Source organism: Chlamydotis macqueenii, chromosome 1, assembly GCF_036417535.1.
Source record: "Chlamydotis macqueenii isolate bChlMac1 chromosome 1, bChlMac1.mat, whole genome shotgun sequence".
Classification (NCBI taxonomy): domain Eukaryota; kingdom Metazoa; phylum Chordata; class Aves; order Otidiformes; family Otididae; genus Chlamydotis; species Chlamydotis macqueenii.
The window spans coordinates 83215884-83229630 of record NC_141556.1 but is presented as its reverse complement, the minus strand read 5'-3'; the positions used below and the strand labels follow the sequence as shown (position 1 = coordinate 83229630).

The window sequence follows — 13747 nt, the reverse complement described above, 5'->3', positions numbered from 1 at the left end:
ATATGATCTGAGAAAAGCTTCATAGAGTAATGTTAACAAAGATTCTGACCTCAAAAGAAATACAGATGAAATTGAGTTCTATTCTGAAGCCTTTAATTTTTTTTAATTTATTTTTTAAACAGGCTTAAAATACGCAAACGAAGAAAAAGTATGTGGATATTATAAATAACATAAATCAGATAAACTTACACAGTAACACTACAAACAGCCCAGTGGGGAAAGAATGCAGTACTAACAGCAACTACAAGGAATCATCAAGCAACCAAACTTGCCTAATTCTAGGCAAAAATATTAATTCATCAAGTCTACGACTGCAATTGACAAAAGGATTCCAGTCGGGTACAACTCACCCTATGGACAGGGTTTGTTTTCAGAAGAGAGACCATTACTTCAACCATGTGTACATGAGGTTCCTCATCCTGCTTACAGTTAAAAACAAACACTTTATGTTTGTGTACAGTGCTCTTCAACAGAGGCCTCAACAACACTAACAGTTTCTTACAAAACACTCCTGCGAGGTAGGTATATCATCATCCCCATTTTACAAATGGAAAAGAGATTTGCCCAGAGTGTCAACAGCTATTTAGTATTAGAGGCAGGAAAACGTCTCCTGACTCTGTACCAAAACTTTTCCACTAGGCAATGCTCCTTTTTAGGTTATACTATTGCATTCAAAAAAGTTATTTTAAGACAATATGTATGTTTAATATTACAATATAGCATTTTGTAATAAAACAAAAATACAGCATAGCTCATCTTTGAGCGCAACTCTTTTACCTGGAGATAACCAAAATAATTATGGGCTAATGAAAGAAGTTTTTAAAAATATGCACTATAGGAGCAGATATGCAAGTGACTGGAAGATTATGTCTCTGTTCACAAAGAATATTTGTGTTACTTCTCTAGTGTCAAGTTTTACTGGGCACTAGGAACATGCAAATTACGTTATTTTAAGATGGTAAGCAGTCGCATGTCTTCAGTTTTGCTGTTTAGTGTCAATAACTCCAGTCAATCTCAGTAATTACTACAGTTACCTTTCCCAAGCTTAGCATAACGGTGATCTAAAACCACTTCCCCCTACAAAGATTCTTAAAATACTTTTGGAGCTACACATTCAGCTCCCACATCCACTAAGTGAGAGTCTTGATTAAGACAAACACATGTGATTTCAGGTTTTAACGAATTTCTATTTTCAAGTTTTATAATGAAGTGACTAACTCCCGTATTGGGACTGACAGAAGACAACTGAGACTTTGTTAAATTTGCTGGTAAAGTACAGCTGAGATCTGAAACAAAATAACCAATCCAGTTCCTCATGTAGGCTCCATGACTCACCACTAATATATTGGCATCTAACATTTTAGAAGTTCCACCGTTACCAGAGCTAAGTTCTGCTTCACTGCAGTGGTTTGTCCAAGGGAAAACTAACTCTTCTTGATATGTTCCTGAGCTTCTGCTTGCCGCACCGTGCATGTCTTGTTTTTTCTGTTCCAATTCAACAGCTAGCTGACATAAAAATTCAAAAAAATCCCTTGCACGTTCTCTTACCTAAAGAGAAAGGTCAAAAGAATACACTGTAAAGAACGGAAGACGGGCTTTCAGAAATCTGAGATATAACTACTTTAGTTAAAAGGCAAACACTTATCACAGACAAGTCTCAGAAATCAATGCTGTAAAAACTCCTCTGCCCTCCAAAGCCAAGGCTAACCTTAATTGCTATCATCTTTCTGCAAACACAGCTTCATGAGGAGTCAATCTCAGAATCAATATTTTAGTTCTGAAGAGATTCCCTGTTTGGCAGCCACTGCAATCAGGTCAAGTAGTGTTTTTAGCTTGGAAAGTAACTACCTTTGGTTGGACTAAACTCTGAATAAGATGTTCCTAAGTAAGCAATAGCTGCATCCGCAGTGATTAAATGGCCTAGAAACTAGAGCACAAATAAATAAATACCATACTTCATCCAGTGTTTCTCCTCCAGAAGGTGTGAATGAAGGACACTGCTCTCCAACAGCCTTTGCCATAGCCTTGAGGTCAGTCAAAGGTCTTCCTTCTGCAACACCATATTTCTGAAGGAGGCAAGTTACAAAGAGCAGGTTTAGCAAGATTTATCAAGTCTCCAGTACCACTTCCAATGCAAACATCCCTTCACAGCTTTGTTTTCTTGTATTCTCAAGCACAACCTGGCTTAACTGCTTTTTACATTTTATCCCAACACTGGGGTAGGAGGTATCTTTAACTCTGCTATTTAAGTAGATTAACAAATAATTTTTCTACAGACCTCTGAAATCACTTACACAGAGAAGGAATCAATTTTAAAAGCAGAACTTTTGAAAAAGACAAAAAAAAAAAAGAAAACATGAAAAACCACAAATAGTCTACCTATTGAAAATAAACCATAAGGCCTTCCCCCATTTTTTCAGGCCATACATTACTGCTGTGGACAGTATTTTCAGAAAACAAAGCAAGCAAATAAGATCTTAAAAACATATGCTCGCGGACTCAAAGAACATGCAACTGACTATCTTCAATGACATGCTTATTCCCAAGACCTCCAAATGAAAGGCCCATACGAGAAACAGTAGTAAGAACCCACATATGCCAGCTAGTTATTCTGGATCGCGAGAAGTGCCATTACAAAACATAGTATTTATCACCTGTAGTGTATTTTACAAGATAGGTATACTTGGACATGCATTACCATTTTTGACCTTGAAGATCCTTCCAAGGCACATCTCTAGCAATGGTAAAACAGATTAATACTCTTCCCTCTGAAGATTAGTAGTTCAATACCACTAATGGATGAAAAATATACTCAAGTGGAAAGCTTTGGTCTTTCCTTGGAACGTCCAAAGGCAGTGAGAACAGCTGCAGTTATGATGAGTATTTTGAGGAAGTAAGAGCTAATGCTGTACTGTCAAACACTCAGTTACACGCATTCCAGAAATCCAAATGTTGAGGACTAGAATACAGACACATATTCATTACTGAGGCTTTTTTGACTTCTATGTCGCATATCCACAGCAAGTGGATAGTAACTAGCTGCCATAATAATTAATTTATTACAGTCTTCAGAATTTAAATGTACTGAAACACATTTACTTCAGAGAAAGGGATTGAGAGGCTAAGCAAAATATTGGCAGTTTAAGAACACCAAGACATGAATAAATCGGTGTTGTGAAGCTGATGAAAATTAAATCCTAATTGTAAAGATTTTTTCCAGACTTCTCTCACGAACCTTTCTTATCAGGGTCAATGACATATGTTCTTGCAAAGGACTTTGCTTCTTTTCATGCAATTCAAACTTAATTCCAATTATCCAGAGTATTGACTTACAACCTGTGGCCTGCAGACACTGTATTGGCATTTTTATACATCCAAACAAACACCATGAAATGGGTGAAAAAACTGTAACACGGATTTAAGATTAATCTTTCTAAAATTCTGTATCATGACCCATAATATTTTCGAAAACATGAGGTGGTAAAGCAACTGAAGTAGTTTAGGAAGCATTTAACTTGCTGATTTCAGGGGAGGAAGCACTGGAATTTCTGAAGAAAAATAAGATCTAAATAGGAAATGCTACAATTATGTTCTGCTCCTTAAATACTTATTTGCCTGCTGGCAATATGCCATCCCACTTTTGGGTCTGTAGCATTTCCTTATTTAAAATTCAGCTGACAATCTCAGTGTAGCATCTGAATGGTGATTAATATTAGCAGAAACAGCCAGCATCTGAGTTTATTCTGATTAAGACATACTTAAAAACAGACAGGAGGCACAGTTATGCCTGTTATCAGGCAGAGGCACTAATCAGGAAAATAGATTGTTCCATGGACAGCAGAAAGCTTTCTAGCAGTCTTTGTGCAAATTAAAAGGTACGAACAGCTAAAAAGCCAAATTCAAGTCGTGCCATCAGGCTAGAGAAGGTAGGCAGAGGGAATCAGAGAATCTTTAAGGCTGGAAAAGACCTCCAAGATCATCAAGTCCAACCATCAACCTAACACCACCATGTCCACTAAACCATGTCCTGAAGTGCCCCGTCTACATGGTTTTGTTTTTTTAACACCTCCAGGGATGGCGACTCCCCTACTTCCTTGGGCAGCCTATTATTTTTATATACTTTAATATCTTTATATTATAATGTATCTTTAATACTTTACATACGGAGTTAGAAAACAGAGCTAAACTTTTTACTGCATTTAAGATAATTCGCTCTACATGTAAATTTTACCTTACTTAAATCATTAAAGCATCACAGTTACAGCACTAATTACTGAATTTTGTCTTTGCTTCACAATTCTGCAGTAAGGTAAACAATTTATAGCTGTGAAGAGTTCCGTTTTCAGTGACTAAAACCACATCAAATAGTGCTCTCCACTGTTAAATCTACCACTTAATAAGCCAATATATCCATCACCAATAAATTACATTTTCAACATGTTCAGTGTTCGATATTAAAACACTTACTCTCTCTCGAAGTCTTACATCATACTTGATTTCCAAATCTTTGCAAAACTTATTTTTTCCTAGGATTGTGGCAGCAGTCTAAAAAGTGAACATAGAGTCACATCAATGAGCTGTCTTCTCATGGGATAGCTTAGACCATCTTACAACACCACAGCCAGTGTGAATCACATTACTAGTACCTGACAACTCAAACAAGGTAAGCTTTTCAGCTAGTAGTGTCTGTTAGAATTGCATATACAGCCTGAGTCAGGCCATAAAAGGCAGAAAAGCTGCAATCTTCTAAAAGTTCTTTCACAATTCAAAGTCTAGAACAATTGAAGACACTTAGCACCCATGAAAGGTGGGCAGCAAAATGCACAGCAGCAGCAGGATTTAGCAGGATAAAAGCCGCATCTTCTCTTGAGTATACTGCTACTCACACAGCAATCATGCTGACACAATCTTTACATGTAGTACATGAGTCAGACTCACAAGCAGTACATTCCTAAAAAACTGATCAGTTAATCTGACTGTGAAAAACAATAGCATCTAACAAACGAAATTACTTTCTGGCAAGCAGCTACTTAATGCACCTCAGAAATCAAATATTCTTCAAGAGCCAGGAGGGTGTTTGCTAGCAACATACTGAAGTGTCAGCCTTGACGTTATATGGGAGAAATGCACTGGACAATACACTTGGGGGGGGGAAATATCTAGCTTATTATATTCACCTGCCTTTTGATAGCATGGCCAAGAGACAGAGAAAACCCAAAGGGCTTAGTCAGCTTTTACGAATAGTCTGGCTGTCTCGAGTTTTGTGCTATGTATCTTTTTTTCTTCCAAGGAAGTATGTAATTTTGGGGGTGCATGGAGTGCAAGATAACTGATCAAAAGGAAATTCTGATATCACTTTGGAAAAAGTATTGTCTAATACAGGCTCTAGCATGTTGGATATTATACAGCTGTCTGGCTGCCACAGTCAATCATGGGAACTTAAGGACAGCTGACCTGCTCTTGTTCTTTCATGCACCAAAGTGTGAAGGCTGAATTGGGTTCACGTACAGTCTTAACTGGTAGTATCAGTTGGAAGTCTTGTGCAAATTTCCACATCCAATCAAACTGACATTCAAGGAACTAATTTTGAAAAGACTCTTTGGATTCTGGCAAATAATAAGCAGTCTTGTTGTACTAACAAGATTTTACGACCTATCTAATGTATCACTTAGGAAAGGCTTTATGTTGCAACTTTGAATTTCTGTCACAGAGTAATGTCAAAATTCAGAGAGAGCTGAACCAATTTCATTGTATATATGAATAGCATAGTTAATTGTATGACTATATCCTGACATTTCTCCGGGACTGGTATCTCGTTTAGTACATAGAATAGACAACATTCACCTACTGAGCACTCATTCATACTCTGAACTGTAAACAAAAATGAAGCTTAATTTACTGTGCTGAAACCAAAATCCGCTCCGAAGAAAAGATTAACTTCCTCATAGCTTTCCTACACCATCCATTACTAGAATAACAGCATGCTTCAGAAACAGAGAATCACAGAACAGTTAGAGATGGAAGGGACCTTTAAAGGTCATCTAGTCCAACTGCCTGCAGGGACATCTCCAACTAGATCAGGTTGCACAGAGCCCTGGCTAATCTGGTCTTGAATGTTTCCAGGCATCAGGCATCAACCACATCTCTGGACAACCTGTTCCAGTGTTCCACCACCCCCACTGTAAAAAACTTCTTCCTTATGTCCAGTCTGGATCTACCTCCTTCTGTTTTAAAACCATTACCCCTCATCCTATCACAACAGGTGCTGCTGAAGAGTTTCTCCCAGTCTTTCCTGTAGGCCCCCTTGAGGTACTGGAAGGCCACTATAAAGTCTCCCTGGAGCCTCCTCTTCTTCAGGCCAAACAGCTGCAACTCTCTCAGCCTGTGCTCATAGGAGAGGTGCTCCAGCCCTCTGATCATCTTCATGGCCCTCCTCTGGACTCTATACATGGAAAAGACTCAAATTTTTCTCCCGTTCTTCTCAGGGCCCAGCCTGTCCCAGTGCTGAACTTGCTTTCACTACTGCAGTCTTGTCCCAACAGCATGAGCATCTCACAGTAGGCCCCATATTCCCCTGTAGACTTTGGTGTTACGCTCTGTTAAGCTTACAAGTCTTATGGAGTTATCATAGAATCATAGAATGGTTTGAGTTGGAAAGGACCTTAAAGATTATCTAGATCCAACTCCCCTGCAAGGAAAAGGGACATCTTCAACTGGATCAGGTTGCTCAGAGCCCCATCCAACCTGGCCTTGAATATTTCCAGAGATGGGGCATCCATCACCTCTCTGGGCAACCTGTTCCAGTGTTCCACCATCCTCACTGTAAAAAAATTCTCCCTTATGTCTAATCTAAATCTATCTCCTTCTAGTTTAAAACCATTACCCCTTGTCATAACGTAACAGGCTCCAGTAAAAATTTTGTCCCCATGTTTCTTATAAGTCCCTTTAAGTACTGAAGGCCGCAATAAGGTCTCCCTGGAGTTATGCTCTGTTCACACCAAATGCCAGTCTATCCCACTAGTGGTTTTTTTTATTTTCATATTGCAGGTCTGCCTCTCTTCTACAGTGCTAATTTCTGGAGCTAGCCTTTGACCCTCCCTCCTAGGCTTATTCTCTCAAACAGGCTTCCCTGCAGGACGCCTCTCTGCACTTCTTATACATGCTCACTTTGCATTTCTTTTCACTCTCAGAGTTCCTGCCCTGCTAGAAAAACTGTCTTTGCACACATCCCTGTTTTCTCCTATCCTGTTCAGGCTTGAATGTTCAGCTACCAGCCACAGGCAGTAGCCAGGTGACGGCACACCACTCTCGGTTCCAGTAACCAGTACGCACCCTGACTACAGCTGATGGAGGAGACATTACAAGGAAAAGTAAACTTCATCACTAAGAGTTTCTTTTAAAATAATTTTTTCCTCTTGTGCAAGGGAATTTGTGTATTCCTCTCATACTTGAGCCATGAAGTGACAGCGTCATACAAGACACTTCTTCATAGATTTGCAGATGCCAAAAAAGGGAGTTCCAAGCAAATGGAAACTGCAACTTCACACAGCTTTGGAAAAGCTTCCGCAAACTCTGGATAGCTTGCCAAACAAATGGCAAAATACATTTTCTTTATGTAAAAGACAAATTCAAGTCTTCTACGTTGTGGGAGTGCAAAGGCTTACGATGGAAAAGGCTGTCTCTAATGCTAGGAAAAAAGTTACCAACCTCACTCTCAAGCAGTTGAGCGTTCAAAAACAATTCCCCTAAGGTAGGCACATAGCACTGACAATCTTATGAACATTATAAAACATTATTAATTTTTTTTAAATATAATCACTGCCATTCACACTGTTAAAGGAAGTGACTTGACAGGCAGTTATTATGAATTTTAAAAATACCTAATAATTGCACGCTTCCCTCTCTAGTTTGTTTTCTGCCTAAGCTGTGCTGCTACAACGGTCTATGGGACTCTGCTGCAAAACTGATGAGCAATGTTGATGATGTATATTTTAAGAAAAAAAAAGTAAATTTATGCTAGATTTTTTTGATCTGGTTTACAGCAAGGCTTCACAGAATCGCTTAGTAGTTTCAATTATGTGAAGCCTACATGTCTCCTGAAATTGCAGCATCAGTAACAGGAGAGAGAATTAAGGACAGGGCTTCCACAGGAAACATGACCCTCCTAGAACAGCGGATCTATGCCTCTACCTTTAACAGTTCTGCTTCCCTAATTTTTTGAGCATTTTGTAATCTTGTACACAAAACCACATGTAATTCTACTCAGTAATTAATATTTTCTCCTCTTTAATTAATCTATTAAAACAGTTAATCAAGGCAAGAGATGTGCTATGACATTCCTGCCAAAATCCAACCTCTTTGCCCGTTTATTGATCCTTGTACTGACTTTACAGCAAAACTGGATCTTGCCTATATTGGTCTGCATTCCTCAGGAAAAGAGAGCATATCGCCACAATGCATAAGCAGTACAACATCATCACTGCCAATTTCTTTTGTTTCTTCAAAGAAAAACTGACTTCAGTTTGTGTTACCTTGAAGTCCCGATTACTCCTTTAGCAAGAAACTATGCACATATAAACCAATGGCAAATCCATAAGCACAACGCTGCATGACATACTGCAGAGCAAGCTGGCCTTCATCGCTTTCTAACAGAGATGTCTTCATTGAAATGTCCTTATTCATAGAGGCCTTCTTAAACTCTAAACAACTCAAACTGCAGTTCTAAGTCCACTCAGATAGATTTGTCTCTCCATCATGGTACTACTTTTGTATCCTCAACAGCTAATAAATGCCACATTCTAAAGCTAATATTTGCATTCAGTTGCCTCAAGAAGCACTTGCCTGCTTTGCTCGAAGGAGGTCACTTGAAAAGACATGAGTAAACTTCACATTACTGAGAAATAAACCAGCAGCATCTGCTTGTCTGAAACCAGTTGCAGAGAGCGGTTCATCCACTCCTTGACCTACAAAATAAAAAACCATCAAGACACGCAAATTTTAGATCATTTAGCAGCTGAGCAAGCATGGCTTGCAAGCAATAAAGAATCTCCTCAGTCATAATAAGATGCTCCTCTTTCAGTAAAGTCAACCATTAGTTAAAAGTCAATGTTCCGCCGGTCTTCCCTCAACTCAGTTACAGAAATTGTATGAAAAAAAGGGTGTACAGGCTCAGAAGACAGAGAATCATTATTGATGATATTTATATTAATGTATACATATGACAAATTTATACACAAAACAGAGGCCTAAATTTTCTAAATGTGAGTAGTCATTTCAAATTACTTGTCCTTTTTAGAATGGTCACTGGTAGGCTTCCTGCAAGAGGAATCTCACAACTGAAATTCTATAAAGAGACTTGTTGATTGTAAATAAGAAAGAGAACAATACAATTGAGATAATGTTGTTGATACTAAAACATGTATAAAAAACAAGCACATCAGGAGAGTCAAGTCCTGACAAATATGAAACGTCTGCTCCTCCCCATTCCCTAACAGTGTTTTGAAGAAATGAGGCAACAAGAAGGGATTTCGTGTAATGCGGAAAGCAGCACACACTCTTTGCCAAAGACACAGTTTCACAAGAATTTTATAGTTGACGTAAACACAATCTGTTGTGGTCTCTTCCTCTCCCCTACTCCACCTTGCACATTGACACTAATGCTCATGCAGCTGCATAGCTGATGGAACAAATCTAGCTGAAAAGCAGCAGCCCTTCCAAAAACTGTTTTCAGCCAGAGTAGTCTCTGGAACTAACTGGCCACAGAACTCTAGGACAGCACTGTGAGAACCAGCACTTTGGTAATCCAACTTGAACGAAATAAGTGTGTTCCTATCACAGCCCAGAGTCTGTAGGAGAACACAGAACTGCGGCAGAGGGACAAACCTCTAACAAATTGCTATGTCCACACTTGTATCACCTGTTTTACTTTTGTAGGAAGTCAAAGCAAGGAATGTGCAATTCTCATCAGATCCAGAATGATGACAAAACCAATTTTCACCAAATGCACAATCATTTATATGCTTCCAATAGCAAAAGACAACATCAGAAGTCCAGAACTTGCGTTCCAAGCACCTCGTCTGTAATCCAGCCATGTGAGAGCTTGTACCCCACCATGCTCCTTTAGGTCTTACACCTCTCAAAAGACAAGGTGCACATGCTTCTGTAAGAGTTGGCAATGTTCACATCCTACACAGTGGCCCGGAGGGCAGAGAAGAACCTACTACATGTCACCTGCCAGAGGGCTAGGAATTTAAAAGGCATTATTGGTACTTCTAAGAACATAAAGCGTAGCAGTACTGTTTAGTCACTTTATTATGTGCACAAAGCCACGTTGCAAGAACTGTAAACTGCAAAGTCAAAACAGAAGTAGGAAAATCTAGAAGCACAATTCTTCCTCATACCATGTAGCATTGAATAAGTTTATTTATTCAGAATACAACCCCAGCAGGTTCCTTGTAGCAGTGAGCCTCAATTTTCCTACAACAGACATCCAACCAGCTCAGCGTTTTCAGCTCTGGCTGTACAAGTCAGCACTAAGAAGTCCGGTTTAAAGCGTTTTATCTAAGGACTATCTTCCTAGAAAAAGCTGGGATTGAACAATTCAAGCATTTAAACAACTTTTACTTTCCATTCTTCCTTGCTCTACTGTAGGCTTTTTATTGCAAGTGACAGATTACCTACTTAAGCAATAGCCTCCTTTACAACATGACCTTTATCCATCCTTCTGCAGCTCCTTATCAACTCCATTGTTCAAATGCACACCTGGCTGGCCATTCAGCAGAGCTGCAGCTCTCACTTCTCATCTGAGTCCCAGGAGCCCTTTTCCCAGGCTTGATACTACTGAGATTTAACACAGTGCTGTGCGACATTCTTGCATCCTTAATAACAGGTGCTGCTATCGCTCTGTTGGATTACAGGTAACCTTTTTTTTTCTAATACTCCTATTAATACCAGAAATGCATCACTATTTGTTGATATCCTGTGAAGACTGACTTAGACTCCTTATTGTTCTCTACAGCTAATCAAGCTAATGTCCTGGCTTACAAATAAGGTCTTTTAAGGTTTACAATATTATTCCATATTAATACTTTACATTTAAGCAGTTGGTCAGAAGATTTCTCATTGTGCAGGGAAGAATAATTTTCCATTTCTAACAAGCTGGTAGAATAACCGATACTAACCTTGCAGTATCTTGTCTTTGTTGTATCTTGTTTCTCCACTGAAAGAGATTATAAACAAAAAAAAAAAATTAACTCACAATAATTTTACTGAATGCTCAAAAACATTATACTAGATAACAACAGGAGACAACAGAGTCTGAATAAGGAAAATGAGACACAGTACAGCACAACCTCTTTTCAAGACATATGTGAAGACTTTAAAATAAAGAAAAAAAAAAACATTTTCAAGTAGTCAACCTCAATCATGCTATCAATATTTATAAAAACAAACCTACCTGGAATAAAAGGAAGGGAAGTAAATTCTCAAATTTATCATAAATGCATTATAGTTTATCTATTGTTTCTCTCCATGCTGGAGAGAGGGAAGTTGCAGGAAGACTGAAGCCCTCTTATGAAAAGCATGTGCTAGCTAACTGGACCTCTGCACTTTAAAGGGAAGCCAATTCAAGAGATTACCAAAGGTAGCAGCAAAGCAGACTGCACATCTTGGAGAAACAGAGCATAAGAAGCCAGAGCTGTAGAAAAACTACTAGAATGAACATCACCTTCTTTAGGAATGTGAATACTCTGCCTTCAAAACCATAACTGATCATATTTCAAGAGAAGAGCAACTAAAACCATGTGCAGATTTATTCAGGAGGGAAAATGTAACAACTAAATTTGACTTGAACAAAGTTAAGCACACTGACTCTGCTGAGACTCCTCACCTGACCGAAGTGTCATGTGCTTAAGTTTTTGCAGTAAGAAGGCCAAGTGTGCTGCTTGGCTTTTATACAGAGCGCTACCAACACTGCTGGGCCGAAGTCCTCAAGATGAGCCCCAAATAAGTAAGCGATCACAGAAGGCCAGTACTTTCAAGATAAAACACTGTATTTTATTTGTGTAAACTTTAAACTCTTTCCTGTGTAGGGGTCAGCAATTCAACTCTTTGGGCCCACCCCATGTCCTGATAGCTACTTCCAGCCTTGTGAGGAAAATGCAGCGGGCTAGATGGAGTCCATCCCACTGGTCATCAAGTGGGTGCGGGTAGGGGAAAAGCAGAATGTGCAGTTTTTTCAACCAGCGCTAAGATAGCACAGCGTACACAAGCACAGTCTGATGGATGAACTCCCATCCATTTGCTGGTGAATGAACCGGGACCCTTCTGAAGTGTCTGCAAAAGTCCCACCTGAAGATTTCAAGTTTAACAAAGTGTTTCAGGCCCACATGTTTTCTAGCTGATGTGAAAGCTAGGCTGGAACTACAGCACCAAGTCAGCAGATCCAGGTCTTTAAGGGAAACAAAGAGTAACTCTTAACAGGAGGAAAACTCAGGGGAAAAAAAAAAAAAAAAAAAAAAAAAAAAGACGACGTTGCTCCAGTTGCACTGATCAAATATTAAACTGCATTATGCTAAAGAGGACAAAAAAAAGCCTAGTTTTCATAAAAATTAACAGTTAACTACTGTCAGCTGCAGGAAGCTGGAGCTACTTAGCCGAGTTACCCACAAGTCTTCGTCAATGCCCACTGCTGCTCGAAAGAAAAACTCACCTCAACAACTTCAAATTAAGTTGCGAGTGCCAGCTCTTTAACATTTCACCGCAAAAATGCCTGACTACCTAGTTCCTAAAAGAGCTCCTCGCCCCTCCGGAGAGCTTTTGGCAGGAGAAGGGCCCCATGACCTCAGAGCTCCCAAGCAGGGCTCGCTAACGATACGCGTCACCCCGCACACCCATCAGTACCAAACCACACCGAGGCGGCCCGACTCACGGCCGTTACCCCGGAGGCAGACGCTCGTGCCTAACGGACCGCCCCGGCGGGGGAGGAGGGGGGGTGACACACAGACGGAACTCCGCTAACGTCACAGCTCGTCCCGTCACTGGAGGCGTAAAGGAGGCAGCAGGGAGATGGGGGAAGAGCAAAAGCCCGGCACCAGGCCGGTTAGGGCGGAGGTGGGGGGGAGTTGCGCCGCGGTACTCACTGCCGGACGACGGTCAATCCAAAGCGAACCATGGCACCGCTGCGCGTAGGCACAAGCTCGTCACCGCCTGCTGCCCGCACTGCGGCGCCCGGCCGCCCTGCGCCCGCCGGTGACGTCACGGCGGCCCCGCCCCCCGGGGCGGGGCGGTGCCGGGAGCCGGTGCTGGCACGTGCAGCTCTTAGGACGGCCCTCACCCCCTCTTCCCCCCCCGGCGGGATCCCGGGGAGAAGGGGGTCCCGGGGCCGTCTGTTCGGGGACTGCGCGTCGCTGGGGCGGGTTCGCGGGCGTTAACGGCCAGCGCAAAAGGGCCGGCCTGGTGCGTTTCACCCCCCCCCCCCCCAAAAAAAAAACCCAAACCCAGAGGTTTGCTCAACGCTGCTGCAGAACCGCTTTCTGCAGGGAGTTTCTAAAAAACGTCACTGCTCCCGCTCCGGGAGCTCATCGTGACGTCACGCAGGTGCTTGGAAGCGCCGTTACTTGCCCGCTTTCTGGCAGGACGGCCTTTTTGCCCATTAAAGGTGTTTGACGCACACGCGTTCGTCGTCATAATATTCGGCAGACGCTGTGGGGGGAGGGGTAGGTTCAGCCTGCGTGTGGTAGAAGAAAGG

At 41.0% G+C, this 13747-nt stretch overlaps 1 protein-coding gene across 5 annotated transcripts in view; it reads right to left on the bottom strand.

Annotated features, from left to right (window-relative positions):
* TIGAR (TP53 induced glycolysis regulatory phosphatase) overlaps nt 1–13234 on the bottom strand; it is a 168354-nt gene extending 155120 nt beyond the window's left edge. For 4 of the 5 annotated variants that reach the window (XR_015260081.1, XM_086758501.1, XM_086758507.1 and 1 more), the window contains exons 1-6: nt 13140–13234; nt 11181–11218; nt 8842–8963; nt 4468–4545; nt 1956–2066; nt 1336–1548 (exon numbers count right to left, since the gene is read on the bottom strand). Coding sequence is in view for 4 of the 5 variants with exons in the window: in XM_086758501.1 (XP_086614627.1) it covers nt 1336–1548; nt 1956–2066; nt 4468–4545; nt 8842–8963; nt 11181–11218; nt 13140–13171 (594 nt within the window). In the remaining variant the exon portion in view is untranslated. Of the gene's footprint in view, nt 1–71; nt 1549–1955; nt 2067–4467; nt 4546–8841; nt 8964–11180; nt 11219–13139 lie in introns of those variants that run through there. The other variant, XM_086758500.1, reaches the window with a different exon arrangement.
* Nucleotides 13235–13747: the final 513 nt, after the last annotated feature.